The sequence below is a fragment of the Podarcis vaucheri genome (assembly GCF_965113315.1).
Source record: "Podarcis vaucheri genome assembly, chromosome: 5".
NCBI classification, from domain to species: Eukaryota; Metazoa; Chordata; class Lepidosauria; order Squamata; family Lacertidae; genus Podarcis; species Podarcis vaucheri.
In genome coordinates, this window is record NC_138763.1 from 36,606,865 (window position 1) to 36,626,666 (window position 19,802).

Sequence of the window (19,802 nt, forward strand, 5' to 3'; positions counted from 1 at the left end):
TGGTCCAGCTAGGAAGACGGTATTGTATCAGATACTAGTTTCAGGGTCTGAAAAGACAGTAAACTACAGGTGCTGAATTGTGCCTGACATTGAGTATTCTGTCTCTTCACCTGCCCTCCCATAATCCAAGACACCTGTATTTCTGAAATTCAAAGGTAGCAGCCTAATTAAAACCACCACTTCTCACTTCAGAGGACGTTCCTTAAATACAAAGTGTTTTCTTCTTCTTTTAGCATACTGTACTTTAAGTTGCAATCCTGTGCCCACCTACATAGGTAGACATGTGTAGGTTTCTTTATCACTGTTACCCCCTCTCCTTTTTAAGTCTGAGAAAACATAGACAGCTAATGTGATTTTAATCCCATCAAACTGTGGGTCTCTTTTTCTGTGTGGCTGCACATATCACTGCAGTTCCCTTTCCTTCAGCAGATACTGAGTTTCCTGGCTACCGTGATTACCCATGTTATATGCCGTTGTATTCTTGGAAAATACTTTTCACTCAGCATGCTTGGGAAAACCCACCCCGCATCTAAAAAGCTACATCTTCCTGCAGACTTTGTATCATGAAACTACTCTTTTCACGCAGACCAGGGGTGGGGAATCTGTTTCCCTCCAGGTGTTGTTGGACTTCAACTTCTGTCAGACTTAGCCATCACGGGCCACGGTCAAGGATGCTCAGAGTTCCAGCAGCATCTGGGATGTGACATGCTCCCAACCCCTGATGCAAACAGAGCCAAGATCTACTTTCTCCAGTGAAGCATGGTTTTCCCTTTTCTTTGCATACATCATATGGAAGTCATATGTAGACTTTATGATAACACTTTCTTCCTGACCCAGGGGCCCTTTCTCTTATCTTCCACTACACTTTCCCAGGGCTGTGGATATTATAAAGTTGGGTTTCCGAAATGCTGGGCATCTGGTTCTGGTTTGCACAGGTGTAAAGCAAGTGGAGTTAGGTAACGGAAAACCTAAAATCAAAACACACGCCTAGTTTTATCCCCTTTTAGGGCAAAATAAATCTCACTTCAATCCATTTACATCCTAGCTGAGGCAAGGACTCTGACACAGAAGCTCCCCCTTCCCATTCTATCATAATGACTCCATCCCTTGAGAATGTGATGTTTTGTGCTAAAGTATTCTGAATAATCTGAATAAGCATGCTATGGGGGAGAGAAGTATGTAATTTGGGGGTAATCTTTTCTGCGTCATGCATTAGGCATTGTTTCAGTTTTATTGTCTGCTAATGTTGGAAGTCAGCTGAGCTCCCCAAGGTACAAACTCATTATCTGCTCAGCATGGAGGTTCCCTCTACCTCCAATGCATAGTCAAAGAGAGTGTGGAATCTTGTAATGACTTGGCTCATCTCCATTTTAAAAGACCAGCAGTTGAGACATGAAGTTTCCAGAGGTGAGCTGTGTTTGATCAGCTGTGTTTGGGCATCACAGACGCAACATCAGCTGCGATGTCAAGCATGCTGTGAGCACATGATAAAATGTTTAAACAGGATTCTCTCCTTGGAGGATGACTTTGACCTGTTTTCATGAAATATTCAGCAGTGTGAATGTATATTTTAAAAATTCAAAGGCTTGGCTAAGGCTTTAAAGCCGCTTATATTTATATTACATTCCAAAAGGAAAAAGTTGTGCACCTCTGCTAATTTCTCCCATTATTATTATTATTATTATTATTATTATTATTATTATTATTACAGTGGATGCTCGGGTTGCGAACGTGATCCGTGCGGGATGCACGTTCGCAACCCGCAGCTGCACGTCTGTGCACGCATGGGTTGTGATTTGCCACTACTGTGCATGCGCAAATTTAGCACTTCTGCGTATGTGCGACTGCCGAAATCCAGAAGTAATCCGTTCTGATACTTCTGGGTTTCGGCGGTCTGTAAACCGAAAAAATGCAACCCGAAGCATCTGTAACCCGAGGTATGACTGTATTATTATTATTATTATTATTATTATTATTTAAACATTTTGTTTGCCCAAGGCAACCTGAAGCAACTTACAATCAACCAAACAAAAACCCACTAGATAAATTAAAAACAAGCAGGGTGGGGGAATACATCAGTGTTTCCCAACCTTTTTTGGGCAAAGGCACACTTGTTTGATGAAAAAAATCTCGAGACACACCACCATTACAGCCCCGTGACGTCAGCACGCAGCGTCACGCCGGGAGGGACGCACAAAAGTTTAAGTTTCAATTTTTTCCCTCCCCCTTGCCGGTGAACCTCCAAGCTTTGGGGGTGGGGGGGGAGGAGGCAGCAAAGCGAGGCAGGAAGGAGAGCGCGGCTTGGCTGGGTGAGCTTTGGCAGGGGCAGGGAATGAGAGCCGCGAGGCGGGCGCTGCGGACGGAGGCACTGCCCGCCGAGCTCGCAGGCAGCCAGGCAGGCAGATGGCGAGAGCCCCGCGCTGGGCGGCCTCTCCCCGCCGCCGCCGCCCCGCCTCTCGCCGCCCGACTCGCCCGCCTCCCTCCAGGCAACATCTCGCGGCACACCAGGCAACATCTCGCGGCACACTAGTGTGCCGCGGAACAGTGGTTGGGAAACACTGGAATACATTAAAAACACCCCACTCACTACTAAAAGGCCACAGATGGTTTTGCCTGGTGCCTACAGATATACAGTGGTACCTCGGGTTAGATACGCTTCAGGTTACAGACGCTTCAGGTTACAGACTCCGCTAACCCAGAAATAGTACCTCAGGTGAAGAAATTTGCTTCAGGATAAGAACAGAAATCATGCTCTGGTGGCGTGGCAGCAGCAGGAGGCCTCATTAGCTAAAGTGGTGCTTCAGGTTAAGAACAGTTTCAGGTTAAGAATGGACCTCCAGAACTAATTAAGTACTTAACCCGAGGTACCACTGTATAATGATGGTGCCAGGAGAGCTTCCCTGGGGAGAGCATTCCACAAACGTGGAGCCACTGCAGAAAAGCCCTATTCTTGTGTGGCCACCCTTTCATGGAGGGGGGCATATGAAAAAGGGCCTTAGATTTCAGGGTCCAGGTTGGCTCATATGGAGAGAGGTGATCATTGAGGTACTGTGTCCCTGAGCTGTTTTAAGTTAAAGAGACAGCCAAATGATTCAAATGAAAACCAATTAGACTCAAGGTCCAAAAGCCTCCCAAATTTTGTTGTATTTTGTTGTGAGTGGATCTCTGATGTGCTGCAAAACATTTTATTTGTATTAGCACAGAAAATATTAGCATTTACTCCAGTGGAAACAGTTGCAAGATAATATCTATAAAATAGCATAGTCTGATGGCATATGATAGATCAAACTTGCTGGGTTTGGCGGTCAGTGCCTGGAGGGAAGATCACCTGGCTGCATTATGTATGTATCATGTACAAACAGTTTGAGCAAGATTAATTTGGGAGTGTACTCAAGGGAACTTCAGTGGCAAGTTATATACTAAAGAACTGGAGACAAAGCACAACAGACCATGTAGGCACTGGGCATCTCATATGCATGGCATTATCTCCTGCCTAATATTTGTCCACTGGCAGTCAATTAGCTGTTGGGCTAAGTTCACGGTGCTGGTTTGGGTGCATAAACCCCCCCTGTACAGCTTGATACTGTGATACCTAAAAGAATATCTCACCCCTTATATATGCAGTCGATCATTGCACTCTGCAATTGGGGGCCTCCTGAAGATACCATCTTATCAGGAAGTCATTTCCACACAATGTAGGAATTGAGCATTTTATGTTGTGGTCCCTGCCCTTTGGAATTCCCTCCCCCTGAATATCAGACACATGCAATCTCTGTTGTCGTTTCGGTACCTACTGAAGACCTTCCTTTTACAACCAGCCTTTCAAGTTGAGATCCTTCCCAGTCTGCATCTGCACTGCAGTGGTTTTTAGATTAATATTCTTTTACTGCTTGTGTGTTTTCCAGCCTGGGCTCCTTTGGGAAGGAGGACACGATATAAATTTAATAAATAATAAATAAAATAATTGATTTTCTCCCCACCCCCAAGACTCTTCTAAAAATTCCTCTTGGTTATTCATTGTTTCTTGATTCTCTTTTCATTGCTCAGAAGTTGACAATTCACATTTTCTTCCCTTCCCTTCCATTCCAACTTTCTTTCATCTTACCTAAACTATGTGTCTGTGGGCAGGGTTTTGCCTTTGGTTTCCTTTTGTTTTTGAAGAACACCAAGTGGGTTTCATGTTGTTATAGCTACTTGGCTGCAATCCACCTTTCTTGTGGTGAGGAAAGTCATTTGCTGTAAAGATAAGATTCCTTTCATGGAAAAGTGTATTTCCAGAAGAGCTGTTTGATTTCCAGTGTGTCGTTTATACATAACTTAGCCAATAGCAGTAGGAAAGACACACACACATGCAGAATAAAATTTATGTAGCTTATTTTGACCGCTCAAAAGAAATATTAGTAATCCTTATAAAATCATTTACATTATCTAAGCATTATCTCAGCATCAGCCTTATTATCTCAATACCGTAGATGGGGGTTTGAGACCAAAGGATCTCAATCATTGCTTAGTCATTTGGTGACAGAAGCGAGATTTTAATCTGAAACTTCTTGTTTCATCACATCGTATAATCTTCTGTCTAAGGCTGAAGAAGAAATTTGATTCAGTTCACATTTGAAGGCAAATTTACTGAATCTGCACTTTTCATAACAATTCACAAACCAAGCATAACCATTCACACTTCTCTGAATTTCACAGTGCAGTTCTCCAGCTAAAAAAGACAAACCACAAGCTGATGTTGAGAACTGAATTTAAGATTGGAAAAACAAGAAACTGAGAGAAACCAAAATCAACATGTTCACTCATCCCTCGCTATGACTAAGGTGCTGCACTGAGAGAAGCTGGCACTATCAGTTGTTGGAATGTGTACATTTTGAGTCGGCCATGGGGCACAGTCTGTCTAATAATTAAAAGTCCAGGGGGCACATTTTAGGGCCTTCCAATTAAAAGAAGTGCACAGTTTGCTCATTTTATACATGTGATTTTGCCGTTCTTCAATGGCTGTAAAGGTTTCTACATTCACCAATGAAAGCTGACACCCTCTGTTTCTAACAAGGTTGATTGTTGCTTTGATAAATTGCTTATCAAGGTTTCTGGGAGGTATATTGAAAGTGCATCATTAATAAAACTCCAAAACAAGATGGCAAGTTGCCTCCTTTGTACAAATCAGAGCGGAATTCTTTTGTGTGTGACAGAAGTTATTCATCTGCACATAGCACCATTATACCTAATTAGAGGGATGGAAATATCATTCCAGTAATTTGATTGTCTGAAACTATTTCTTGGTGCCTTGTAACTATGGAAAAAACAATATGCCTTTAGGACTACAGATGGTGAATATGTGGCTGTTCTCATTTTTCTTATTACAAACAAATAGGGGGTGCTTTCTGAAGTATGTACACATGCTTAAGAGTAAATCTTGTCTTCTCCAAAACATGTTGCAATTTCATTTCAGTTCCCTCAATTTATAGTTAGAAGAATAGAAACTATTTCCTCTGATGGCACAAAACAATATGTAACATGGTTGATATTTTCCTTTCACTTTTGCCTCATAATGTGATCTTTGGATGAAGGGTGGTATACAAATTTAATAAATAAAATAATAATGGTGATAATAATCTTTTTATAGGAGAAAGAAGTATGTGCTGGGAGGTTCCCACAGATAGCAACAAAGATCCTCAGAGAATAATCCTTACTTAGAAAATAAATACCTTTAATTGGACCAACCCATATGTCCCAAATATTAATAACGGGCCTATGAATGTTGTTTGTATTAATTCTAACTTAATGCAAACAACATTTGCATTAAATTAATTCATTGCCTCATCACTGCTCCATATGAGCTTTGCCATACTGAGAACTTTTCTTTTTTCACCTTCCACACAAATATAGTTGTAAGATGGGGAGATTTTACAAGAGAGAATTCATAGAATCTGAAGTACTGTTGGAGAACCCTTTCAATGGTCCTGACACTCTTTTGTTAAGGAGATAACTAGCTAAATAGCTAGAAAATTGATTTCTGATTTAATGCAGTCCACTCATTTTTAGCTCCATTGAAGTGAGCTTTCCTGTACACTACTTAGAGAAAGTGTAATTATGTGGTATACAGATCGTCGGGGAAAACAAATAAATATAAATATTTGAGCAGAGGCATACCTTTCTCTCTCACTGACTCTGGGTGCTGCAGAGACATGGTAACTATCACTCCAAGTCTTTCTGTGACAGTTCACACATACAGTCATAAAGTGATTCACCTACGTACATGTGTAAACCATTTGTTGCCCTGGTATCCTCTCATTTCTTCCACATGTAAGGTGTTCCTGACCAATTCTTTATTTAGGATCATCCTTATTTAAGTTCTGTGGGTTGAAATAATGCCTGGTGTTGACAGTCTGAAGGTGCAGAATTAGTTGTAGCATAGAATGTGATGCTTTCTTTGTATCTGTCAAAAAACAAACAAACCCATGTCTCTATTAAGTATATTTGAAAATGACAGCTGGAAGATGAATGTGATGGGTATATATGATGGAGGGCTCAGACGTTGGTGAATTTTATTTTTATTTTATTGACATATTTGCCTTAAATGATTAGCTTGCTTTCCTCCCCTGTCAAATAAAACGTTTTTAGACTTCACTTAGACTTGGGAAAAAAATTAAATAGAGATGTCTTGGCAAATACCAACTGTTTTATTGGAGCAGAGCGGTGTTGTTAACGATATTACAGTTATCACAGTGTCAGTCTTTCCATTATAAACCCCATTTTCAGAATTTTACAGCTTGGTTGTAAAAGCCTGTCTGAAGTTGAAAATGGGCAAGCCAAAGCTCTGTGTGGGAATGGAGTTTTCTGAATCTGTGTTTTTCTGGAGGTTCTTGGGGGGGGGGGTTTGGTAGAACTCTTTGGATTTTGGTACCATTCAGCGTTGCAAATTACTATAGTCTCATAAGGGTTATGAAAGTATCAATGGTTAGTGCTGCTTTGAAGTTTTGTAACAATATTAAGTCTGCTTCAGCTGACAGACTTGGCATGCTGTGATGTTCATTATTTGTGGTCGTTCTCATCAATGGTATAGCATGCCACACTGCCAGCTGAACACTTAGTACCTATAACTTTAAATCCCATAATTCAGCAGGAAACAAAGCAGCCATGTTTCTGCTCATCCATTCCCTCTGCCCTTGCGCCGCTTTTCCCTTCTCTTAACTTCTGTTATGTGTAGAGGGGCTTTAATTGTAAATATGTGGTGCATGTTGCAAGGTGACTTCATTGGAATCACTTAGATATCTATTGTTTTCTGTATTAGAGATGTTTGCATGGGCGGCAGTAGAGATGCCAAGTGTCAGCCTTGTGCTCATGCCTGTGTTTTGAAAAAAACAATGCCCAAAGTGATGGAGAAAGCAGCCATTTTCCCACTTGATCAATTAACTGCTCCAGAACCCACATAGACATGTGACTGAGGACTATTTCAGAAGTTACTTTTGGGTCTATATAGATATTTTCCCCCAGGCAATGTGAATCTCTGTCGGATGTATGACATTTTATTCTTGGAATAGCCTGCCATTGACAGTTCTGAAAATGTCTAGGGAAAGAACACGATCAGGAACATAGAAAGCTGCCTTATTTCAAGTCAGACCATGGGTCCAACTAGTTTGATATTGTCTACACTGACTGGCAGCAGCACATCAAGGTTTCCTAGGAGTCTTTCCCAGACTGACCTGGAGATGACAGGGATTGAAGCTGGGACTGTTTGCATGAGAAGCATGCACTCTACCATTGTGGTAAGTGTCATGAATCGTGCTGGCTTAAAGGTATGCTCCCAGTATTCCACTTGCAAGGGAGCCTTTCTAGCCATTCATAGATTTCGCTGCCTCATCTTCTGTTATTTGTTTTAGAAGCATGTGGCGTGGTGGCTGCGCTTTCAGCCTTTCTCCAACATGTCAACTTCTTACAATAACCACGTGTTGTGCCTGGTTGTGTGTTAGGAAGGCTCACGGCCTGACCTGTGTATGTGTCCTAGACCTTACTGATGAGTTTGGAGCTCATACACTGGGCTTTCTTTTGCACACAACCACATGAAAGAAGACATGGTGTTGGGGAAGGGCTAAAAGCACTCCCCTGATCCACATGCTTATCCCTTGCACATGAATGACACATGAGTAGGGTGCATCAAGCAACTGTTGAACCATCTTGAAAAACCAGTTGAAATCATTGGGATCTCTACCTTTGAGTGCAATAATGTGAAACCACTTGAGTAATAAGTGCATAATTTTATAATCCATGTTTTTGATCTGGGACAAGGAAGAGCCAATTTTTCTCTTCACCTTTTTAAGGTTTCTTTTTTCTTCTTCCTGCAGCGGCCTTTGAGTCCTTGCTTCGCTTTGCTGAGAACCATACGACTTCTCTGTTTGAGACTGTCTACAGATCCATGTCAAAGGAAGCAGCAGAGCCTGTCAAAGAGCTCTTTACAGACATCTCTCTCTACCTCTTGGGCGCTCAGACCACAGTGGAAAGTGTGCTTTTCCGGTTCTTCGACAGCCTCTTCCCTTTGGTTTACAGCCGCCTAATCAACCCAGGCATGGCGAGTCTGTCCGAGGAGTATACAGAGTGCCTGCGGCTAACGCGGCAAGATATAAATCCATTTGGACTCTGTTCTAAAGAAGCAGTTACAAAGTTGGAAAAGTCTCTTTGGGCAAGCAGGACATTCAATCAGGCCCTGGGTATAGGCATTGAAGTACTGAATGCTACTGAACACGCCACGTTGACAAAGGAATGCAGCAGAGCCCTAGTGAAGATGCAGTATTGCCCACATTGCCAAGGTCTGACTCTGATCAGACCCTGTGAAGGATATTGTCTCAATGTCATGAGGGGCTGTTTTGCCAGCATATCTGAACTGGACTCTCAGTGGAGGGAATATATCTATACCCTGGAGTATCTCACTAACGAAATGGCTGGATCGCATGATCTAGAAGCAGCACTTTTGGGTATCCGGAATTCAATCAATGACGCCATCTTGCATGCCCAGCTGAATGGACCCCACCTGTCTGCAACTGTAAGTATTATGTTCAGATTTGTTTTCAACTTCTTGCTGCTACTTTATCCTTTGGTGTGTGCATTGTCTCTAACTATTGTTTATTACTGCTTAGGCAAATATCAGTTGTTGATGGTGCCTTCTTCCTTTTTTCTTTCTCACATGCCTATCTATATTAGGCAATTGGTAAAAAGCTCACACGGAGGAATCTTTCAAAAGGAAATGAAGAGACTTATTGAGGAGGAGTATGTGTAAATCAGAATGTTAGTAGTCATGATGGTTCCACAGAAAAAACTGGAGTTCAGTGAGATAATCAAGGAAGGCCTAGATTTGATTGATGGATCATATATATTTCTAATACCACTTTTCATTTACAAAAGAAATACCACACACACACAATACACACACACACAAAAATATAAAAATATACTTTACAGTATTAAAAATACAAACATAAAAAGCATAATGGCAAACAAAAACATTAACCCCCCATAATCACATCCTAATGACCACATGAACAATAGTTTAAGAAAAAGCCAACCACAAACCATAAAGTGAATAGTAAAATATCAAGTGACCATGAGCAGCAGGATGTTAATCAATGAACTGCATGTTAAGTGCATGACTATGTAATTGTCGAGCTCTCTCTTTTGCTTCTAGTGTTTCACTGTAATGGAGAATGACAAATACAATAATATTTCTTCTAGCATTTAGTAGTAGCTTCTGTTTATTAAATGTTAAACTATTTTGCATTTCCTTCAGTATATGTAAAAAGGCACCTACATTGAGATATTGGTAATATAACACTCTTCATCCAAAGTTCACAGGGCGGTTTACAATATAAAAACATGCAATATACTAAGTTATTTATTTGCTAAATTGTTTTTTATGGCAGATGAATAGTTAAAATGTGTGCTGACAGCTCTAATAGAAACCCATATTTAGCACCAGTTACTACTTTACTTAAAGTAGATACCTTGGGTTACATCCAAGGTGTTCCCTCATCAGCACAAAGGCTTCTCCTTGTGTAATGAAACTATTTTTCTCTCTCCTCTTCCTGTGCATCCTCTGTGCTCTTCCCAAATCTGCTCCAGACTGTTTTGGGAAACCCTGAACAGATTTGGGGTATGTGAAGGGAGCAGAGAGGGGGGAGGTTCCATCGCAGAAGCAGAAGCCCTTGCACTAACAGGATAAATTTGTTAGATTCAGCTCTTTACTTCCAGAACTTTCCATTGGCACACTGAGGGATTGTTACATGATTCACCTCCCACTCCCCCCACCATTTAAGACATTTGCACAAAGTTTTTTTAGGTGAAACACTTTCTTTTAATTCCAGCTATCAAGATTTCAGAAACTCAGTTTTGGAAATGAGGCTAGCGCTCAAAATAGAAAATGTACTTTTGCTCTATGGAATATTTTTACTGAGGAATAAGACTGTTCCAGTGCAATGTTCATTTTTTTCCACCATACTGTTGTTGTTTTTAAAACCACATTGCCAATATATAATACACGAGCCCATAAACTGAAAAGTCCTATATGAAAGATTGAAGTATAGGTCAGAAATTATAGGAATTACTATTGAGGCAGCTGGCTATTCTTACATGAAGTGCAGCATGACTGTCAACATAGCAACATGGCAACTGGACTCAAAACAAGGATTAGGCTAATCTGGAAGAATGCAAAGAAAAATAAATCACATGGCTTTGGACAGGGTAATTTCATTGCATAACTTTGGTTATTCTGTTGGTTTGGGGTATGGAAAAGACTCAAAGGGATAGAGAAAGAAATTAAGATGGAAACTGCCATTGGTCTACCTGGATGATATTCTACTATAGACTTGCAGCTGAAAGAACAACGATAGAAGTAAGAGAATCATAGAGTTGGAAGGGACCCCGAGGGTCATCTAGTCCAACCCACTGCAATGCAAGAATCCTGCTCTGGGAATACTCAAACCACCAACCTTCTGGTTAACAGCCAGTCACAGTGACTATTACACCACCTGACATGTCCAATGTAATTATTTTCTAGTTCTGAGAGAGAGCATATTTATTTAATAATATTTATACTCCTTCATTGTTTCTTTTCATAAAAAACCCTCACTGTAGTTTGCAAAAAGTGTACTACAGATACTACCAATATGTGTTTATTTAGTGTATTATTATCCTACCTTCCTTCCAAAGAAGTCACGGTATCATACATGGTTCTTCCGTATATGTGAGGCGGCCGCAGCTGAATGGTTGAGGCCATGGTCACTCAGTGTTCTTTGTGGCTGAGTGAGGATCTGAAGCTGAGTATCACAAATCCTAGTCTGGCACTCCAGCCGCCACACTATAATAGACTGAGATTTAATCTTATTTTAAAAGCCTGAGCCCCAACTGCAGCTGGCTCAGAGTTGGCCCACAAGGTGGGAACCAAAAATATTGCCTACCTCTGGTCTAATGGGTTAGGGGGGATTGAGCCCCGAACAAATTTTAAATTATCCTAGTTAGCTACTGTTAACTTTGATTCATGACACACAAAATGAAGTTCTCTCTCTCTCTCACACACACACACACACGGTTAAACTTTGGCATTCTCTGCCACCAGATGTGGCAATGATCACCAACACAGATGGGTTTAAAACAAACTCACAGTTGAGAATGCTATCATTGGATATTGATGGCTATATTCTCCAGGGACATCAATTGTTCAGGAGCAACACTGTGCAAGTGCTGTTCACCTCACAGCCTGCTGTGGGCTTCCCGGAGCCTTCTTTTTGGCCATTGTAGGAATCTCAGTGCTGGAACAGATAGGTCTTGGGTTTGATCCTGTGGGCACTTCTTAATATTCATAACTTAGTGCATTAGACCCAATGTTTATGTTATCTGTCAGAATTTGATACAGCCCTCTGAATTAATATTTTAGAAAACCATTAGCCTGGAATAGCACAGATAATAGAGCATGAGACTCGTAATCTCAGGGTCGTGAGTTCAAGCACTGCAGGGTGTTGGTCTAGATGATCCTTTTGGTCCCTTTCAATTCTACAATTCTATAAATCAGCAATTCATTTCTAACCGAGGCTGCTTTGGAGTGATGAGTCAAAAGCTAAATTCAGCTCATGATGGTGGCTGCATCTAGCTAGCCAAGAAGCTTGTCACATTCCGAGAGCTCACAGGAGCAAGGAGAGGCAGCCTTTTTCCTATGCCATGGCTTGGAGAGTATGCCTTGAACAGCTCGTCACTGTGACCAAATAATTTTACAGCTTTTAGCTGGCAGAATCCAAGAGCTAAATTCATAATCTGTCTGGTTTGCTGGAGTTTTGAAAAAGCTGGTACTCACAGACTAGAATAGCTGCTTTAACATTTAAGTTAAATTAAGAGTTGAACAGATCTGTCCATTTAAGCCATTTCGCCATGTCTTTACACATAATTCCATTCTATTCAGTTTCAGCATTTTTTTTTTAAAAAAAATATTTTAAAATATATTATCTTTCAGAAGTATTTTAATATATTTCCATTCCTGCTTCAGGAATTGTGTGCCTTTCTTCCATGAAATCCACTTTTGCAACCAACTGTGCACCTGGTATAATTCAACGAGAAATATGGTAGTTATGGAAAACATCTTCAAATAAAGAAAACAACCCAGGCTGGTAGCTTCCATTTACCCTGAGGCAGCTTTCATTAACAGCCGGGCTCACTTTTTAGGAAACGGTTAACATTTTTGAAATAGCTAGGCAAAGGCTATGCATTAACATAAAGAATTCCTTTTTTGCTAATTGAGAACTTGGCAGTGAATAATGGAAAGTTGGCTATTTTTACTTTGTCGGGGAAAAAGGTTAAGTAAAGCATTTACTGTACTTAGCAGAAGTGCTCACCACACTTGCAGGCAAAGGGGGGACAAGGGGAGACGCGCTTTATGTTGAACTGCAGAAATATCTTTCCCATTGAAGTCAAGGGAGATTGTTTTAATACCTGCTTGTGGTATGTGTGAAAGGTTGCCATTAAGATATTAAACCACTCTTGGGCTCAGTACATTTCTCTTTATTGTGCCGTGCCATTTGTTCAATGACGCTGGCTTCTACCCAACTACTTCAGCTAATGTAGGTCCTCTACAGTCTGCAGCCTCAGCAATCACAGCCGTTATTTTATGTTTCGTCGGCTAGAATCTTAATTTGTGTGTCCTACTGGAAGAAATCCCCCATGCTCTGTGGTGCCAGATAGGTTGACTTAGCTTGTTGACCCTTGCCATCACTTTTTGAGACTTTTGCTTCTCTTCCTCTGTGCTATGGAGTTATAGTGTCTCACCTCGTTTTTTATTCTGCGGCAGTACACACCTTAGTCCACCTTTGTTTTCATTTGTTCTATTCTTTTTCTGCTTTATTATCTTGTCCTTTCCCAAAGGCTCAGGAATAATAATAATAATAATAATAATAATAATAATAATAATAATAATAAAGGTAAAGGTAAAGGTAAAGGTACCCCTGCCCGAACGGGCCAGTCTTGACAGACTCTGGGGTTTGTGCGCCCATCTCACATCTATTGGCCGGGGGCCAGCGCTGTCCGAAGACACTTCCGGGTCACGTGGCCAGCGTGACAACGCTGCTCTGGCGAGCCAGAGCCGCACACGGAACGCCGTTTACCTTCCCGCTGGTAAGCGGTACCTATTTATCTACTTGCCCCCGGGGGTGCTTTCGAACTGCTAGGTGGGCAGGCGCTGGGACCGAGCAGCGGGAGCGCACCCCGCCGCGGGGATTCGAACCGCCGACCTTTCGATCGGCAAGCCCTAGGCGCTGAGGCTTTAGCCCACAGCGCCACCCGTGTCCCTAATAATAATAATAATAATAATTTATTTATATCCCGCCCTCCCCAGCCGAAGCCGGGCTCAGGGCGGCTAACAACAATCAAATAATCAAACAATCAAATAATCCAACATTCTAAAAACATTTCATTATAAAAATTAATTAAAATCAAATTAATGGCAACCGTTAAGCAAAATTCTGTGCAGGTTGCCAGAGGAGGGAGTCAGGCTGCGCCCTGACCAAAGGCCTGGTGGAACAACTCTGTCTTGCAGGCCCTGCGGAAAGATGTCAGGTCCCGCATGGCCCTAGTCTCTTGTGACAGAGCGTTCCACCGAGAAAGCCCTGGCTCTAGTTAAGGCCAGCCTAACCTCTCTGTGGCCTGGGACCTTCAGGATGTTTTTATTTGCAGACCGTAGGTTCCTGTGTGGGGCATACCAGGATGTCAATTTTTTTCCACCAAACTAATAAGACCGTTTTTGCATTTCAAAGTGCACTTGAGTCCTTCTCGTGTAAGCTGTGGCATGTGTTGATAGTGTGGGAAATAATGTAGAAAAGAAAAACTAGTTCGTGTCTTCTGACCAGTTTGCATTATTGACTGATTTAAGCACAAATCAAGGCAATGTCTGAAGAACAAGAATCTTTCTATCACTCTCCACCCCCCTCCACCACAAACAACACCCACTATATAAAATATTTCCAGCTGCCTTTTAGTTGAACAGCAAGCTACACTCCCATAAAGTGTGTGGAACGACCAGCTGTTTGGGGTGGAGGGATCTGAGGACAGACAAACAAAGTATGAGATGAGGGAATGTAAGAAGCCTCAATCCCTTTAGACAAGTTGTTGCAGTGGGAAGGAGAGAATTATTCACTTTGAAATAGAAAATAGGGAGTCACAGGCCCGGAGGAAAGAGTGTAGCAAATGATCAGGGTCTGGTTTCAGGTTTCTCGACCAGCTAATAGGAGATGTTCTTGAAATGATTGCTTTAACCAGGCAAACAATGATAATCCAAAACAATCTTGGAATTCTGCGATGGGCTATGAAGAACAGGCAGTGTTTTCAGGGCTATATGGCAGTAGTGGGTGTGGCCAGAGGTAAAATTAGGTGGGGCAGCATGAGACAGAATTTGTGTCTGTTGATGGGCTTCATATCCCTGCTCAGCCTCTAGTTCACTGGGCCGCCATTGGCAATTCATTGCTTCACTTCAGTCTATAATAACAATGATTTAGCTCACAGAGTTTGAATGAAGATTGACAGGTATTTTACAGGTTAAAACCACTAGAGACGGGATTAAGAAGGAAAGCAAAGTAGGAGCTGAATGGACAAAATGAACGTAGTACTGGTGGGGCCCACTGTAGGAATTCCAGTGATCCACTTTTTCCAAAAAGCAGAACCTCCCTAGATATAGATGCTATGTTATCATTCCTTGGCATTTCTTTTGCTTTGCTTTTCAAGTGGTAAATTTACTGCTGTTAACATTTTTGTGTTGACAGACTTGGAGACGAGTTTTCCAGCCTAGCTGATGGTCACGAAACACTGACTCCAAATAACAGCATTGTTTGTTTGCTTCCTTAAATCCTGCATAAGCAAGTTTATATATAGACGGCATTACTTCTGTTTTAATGGAGTCATTAGTTCTTCCACCCATCCAAATTGAATGTTCTCAGAAAGGGTTTCAGACCCATTTCTTTACAGCTGTAATCCCAGAATTCTTTGTGGTTGACATAATTATGTCATCAGCCTCAGCAATCTAGCTGCTCTATTCCCAGTAGATGTATAAACATTCTTCAGCATTGGACAGAGTCGGTTGTAAAGCTTTTGAACTGTGTAGAGCAAAACTAAAAGGAGATGGCCGTGGAGGAGAGCGAGTGGTAGCTCCACTTAAGAGTATTCTGCTCCTGAGTCAAGCTAGCATGCAGTCTCTCTCAGTGACTTTGCCTATACACCTTAAATCCATGCTGGTTCACTCCAGGTTCACTCCAGGTCCTGCTTAGAGACTACATTTACATGGAATAAAAATAAATCGGATTAAAAGGGGGGGATCTCCAACAGCTCATCAGGCCTAACTCAAACTCCCCAAAGTTAGCGCAATATCATTCAGAGGGTATTCTTGATGATCTTGGCCCTGGATTTTTGGAGATTATGACAGGACACATAGAAGCATTTGATCTCCATTGCGTGTTAATCTTAAAACTTTTGGGGCTTTAAAGTCAAAACTTTCAATTCTGCATGGAAGACAAGGGAGCTTACAGATGCTGGAGCACTGATGTAATATTCTCCATCTGGTTTTATTTTTTGATTTTTTGATTGTTCTCTTCCCTGTCTAGGGAGGGAAGAAGAGTCCATTTTAAATGGAATTATACATGGAATTTGACAGTTCTAATTGAATTGAGCTTCGCTCGCACTTGAGTTTTTTTAATTAAGCACTCACTTATGTCTGAGGCAATCATGCACTGTCATCAAAATTATACACGTGTAAATTATATGTATAATTGGTGTAAAAGAATCAAGACATGTTCTGTCCTATCTGCATCATAATCTTCTTTCTATGTACATAAAAATGCAAGGCTGTCATCACTCCTGGATGATTTGCAGTGCCACATCACAATCCCGGAATTGCATAAAGTAAGGGTGAGGTAGGGGAGAGAAAATGGAGAAACGTTTATGGCATGGGAGTAAGAAGAGAGAAACATTGAGAGGGGGGGAAGTAGTGTTTTAAAACAATAGCAGACATAAAGTATGGATGGAAGTAACTGAGTGGAAACCAACTGCAGACCTTTGAGTAAAGTACCATCATACAATGGGATGTTTATTTCTCTCACACAAAGCAGATGAATAATAGAATTGCATTTATTTTATCATGGTATTTCTAAAACGCTAGAATGGTTGTCACTGGTCAGAATTAGGGATGTGCATTAGTTTGGGTCAGCTTGCTGTGGCTGGGTGGGGCTGTCCTAGTTAGAACATCTGAGTCTCAATAAGAAACTCATGAAGGTCCAAACATTTGCTCCAATAAAAGGTGATGTTTCACTGCCTCTGAACATGCCGGACCTCAGTGGGCAAAGCTTTCTAGGCAATCAGATGTCAGGACCTTGGAATCTGGTGAGAAGGAGGTGTGTAGTTCAAAGTCAAGCTCTAGAGCAGCAAAAAAGGATCACTGGGGTCAGATAAGAGTGTGTAGCCAAAGTAAGGCAGAAGTCTAGATTCAAGGCAGCAACAAAAGGGCAGGAGATCCAGAAGCAGGTATGTAGTCCAAGGCAGCCCAAAGTGAACATCTAAAGCAGTGGTCAAGGAAAAGGACCAGGCTAGATAAAGTCTTCATGCTAGAGCCTCAGGAGGTCAGGTAGACTCGGTTTCACGAAACACAAAGCCCTTCTGGTTCCAGCCAGAAATAAGTTAACTCACCTACTTGTCTGCATAACATCACCTGACTCCCCACACCTATCAAGATACACTTGGCCCTATAATGCCCTTAAGGGAAAGTCAGTTTATTAGTCCAAGCAACTTGTCTTGAACATGAGGACTCTTGCCTCTTTTTCCTAATGGCTGCCTTGGATCATGACCCTACTTGCCTTTGATTTCACTTCTGCTTCCACTCTCTTCAACCCTCCACTGCTGTCATGTACTTTTCTGCCAGGGGAATGGCCTTTTGCTTCTTATTTGCCTGACCACCAGTCCATCTCTTGCCTCTGGCCCCATGTGCCTTCTATTCCATACTTTCCAAAGAGGCATTTGGCTAACTTACAGGCTTCAGAAAGGACGGTGGGGAGCCATTCCTAGAGATGGGAAAATACTGGAAAGGGATCCTAAATTGCCTTTCTGCATTTTGTTGAATTGTCTCAGAATAATGAAATTGCATTTTTGAGGCTTTCATTTAGGTTGTGGCTTCCTAAAATGATGTATTTTAGCTGCAATAATGTTTGTAACTTGTGTTTTCCTAAAACTTTAAAAGAGCTGATTTGCAAAAACTTTGCATCAGTATTCCCCCCCCCCCCAATTTTATGAACTTTTCACTTATCCAGTCAGGGACCAAAATTAGTGATTCAAATGGTCTGCTAAGTTTCAGACCATCAGTTGAACAACTAAGATATGTCAAAATTTGGAACACTTCAGCATATTAAAGATTCATCAGAATGATTTCCCCACTAATTTAAGACAATGCTTTTAATCATCTAAATGAACTGTCACTAAAACTGACTAGGATTTCTGACATTAAACATAATATTCTGTATATTCATTTGATTTGGGGTTATTGATGTTAAGGATATGTGTACCTAACCAGCGCTTTAAGATATTCAGAAATCACACTGAGGGGAACTGTCTGGGATTACACTCATTATCTTGGACGAGAGATTGGCAAATCAATATATTCATGGGGAATGAGGTTATCAATGGCTACTAGCCATGGTGGCTATGCTCTGCCTCCACTGTTGGAGCCTGTAATGTTCCTGAATATCAGCTGCTCAAAGCCACTGGAGGGTAGAGTGCTCTTGGGCTTGCATTTGGCTTCCTGGTTTCCCACAGACATCTGGTTGGCCACTGTGGGAACAGGATGCTAAACTAGGCGGACCATTGGCCCAATCCAGTAGTCTCTTCTTAGGTTCTTCTTTCCACTCTATGTCACTTTTGCACATGTTACATGCATTCTGTCCATTTTCACACTCTGTCTCCCAGTGTGTTAAATCCTCACGACTGCAGAAAAGCGCTGTTTAAGTATATATGATTAAAATACTTTCTGTCAAAATACACTTTTCAAAGTGTCTTTTGATTTATTTATATGTTTTTGGGGAGATACAATCTGTGCATTAGTCTGGGAGGTAAGGATGACCTCACTTAGAATTGCAAAGATAAAGTTCTTCAAGCATCCCTATCTCTTGCCCAGCTCATAACTTCCATATGTTCTAGAGGTGTGCTGAAATGGCCTATCAAAATCCACCCTATTTGAAAGAATTTGGGGTGCTTGTGACTTTTCATTACATTTCTCCAGGAGGAGTAGAAATTCTCCCAACAGTTTCTCAGGGCTGGGCCTCACTATTAGGAATGGCAGTTGCTCTTTCTTTCTTTCCTAAGCTCCCACCATCCCCACCCACAAGTGGCTGAAACTGTGTTGGTGGACTGGCCACAATTTCCCACAATCCTCTAGTTGGGGAACGGCGGCTTCTGCCGCCGCTCCCCCAAAAGTTGGACAATATTTGGAGAAGAATTTGCAAAGTAGCATTTTCTATGGTGAGGTGAGAAAAATCTAAGTAATATTCTCAGAAAATTGTCTTCCAGATAATTTTAGCTCAGCTCTAATTAGTCCAGCCAAAGATCTGAATGGAGCCTATACTCATACAAGTTGTATGGTGTATATGCAGAGGTTATAGCCGTATATAGGAGACCCTGCAAAAAGCAAAGTCCTCAGTGATCCTTACAGGCGCCACACATGTTATGCTTATATAGTTGAATGCATCTCGGCCCTGACTCCACCTTCAGATAAATGCATGAAGTCTGAGAGCAGGACATTCGAATTCCCTCCCTCCATGAATTCACTGAAAGACTAGCCTCCAAGAAAGTCCCAATATCCCTTCAACAATTTCCTTGTTCATTTGTTCAGAGGCTTCATTATAGCTTGGCTCTTCTGATCAGCTCTGGACAGAAAGTAAATTACACCCTTGCAGAGTGGGATTAAGATGACTTTGCGAGAATGAAAGCCAAGCCATAAGTATTGATCTTGACAAATATACAAAATAAAAATTAATTGCACTGGAGACGTCTGCTATACTTTGGCACCTGACAGACTAGCAATTCAAAATTATCAATAATATATTGCATCCAATTACAGCAGGGAGAAATAATATAGTAGATGGACTTTTCAGTCATTTTATTAAAATATGTTAATTTTAAGAAGTGGTATGAATAGTAATTCTTTGCTTGGATTTCTTGAAGCTTAAGGAGATACAGTACTCAAAATTAAGTAAGATAGATGATATTTATTATGGCAATGCAGAGTATCTTTTTTAATG

The 19,802-nt window shown here is 41.4% G+C and overlaps 1 protein-coding gene across 2 annotated transcripts in view; it reads left to right on the top strand.

Annotated features, from left to right (window-relative positions):
- LOC309531939 (glypican-5-like) overlaps positions 1-19,802 on the top strand; it is a 407,839-nt gene that overhangs the window by 114,918 nt on the left and 273,119 nt on the right. For both annotated transcript variants that reach the window (XM_082221811.1, XM_082221812.1), the window contains exon 3: positions 8,349-9,043. In XM_082221811.1, coding sequence (XP_082077937.1) covers positions 8,349-9,043 — 695 coding nt within the window. The remainder of the gene's footprint in view (positions 1-8,348; positions 9,044-19,802) is intronic.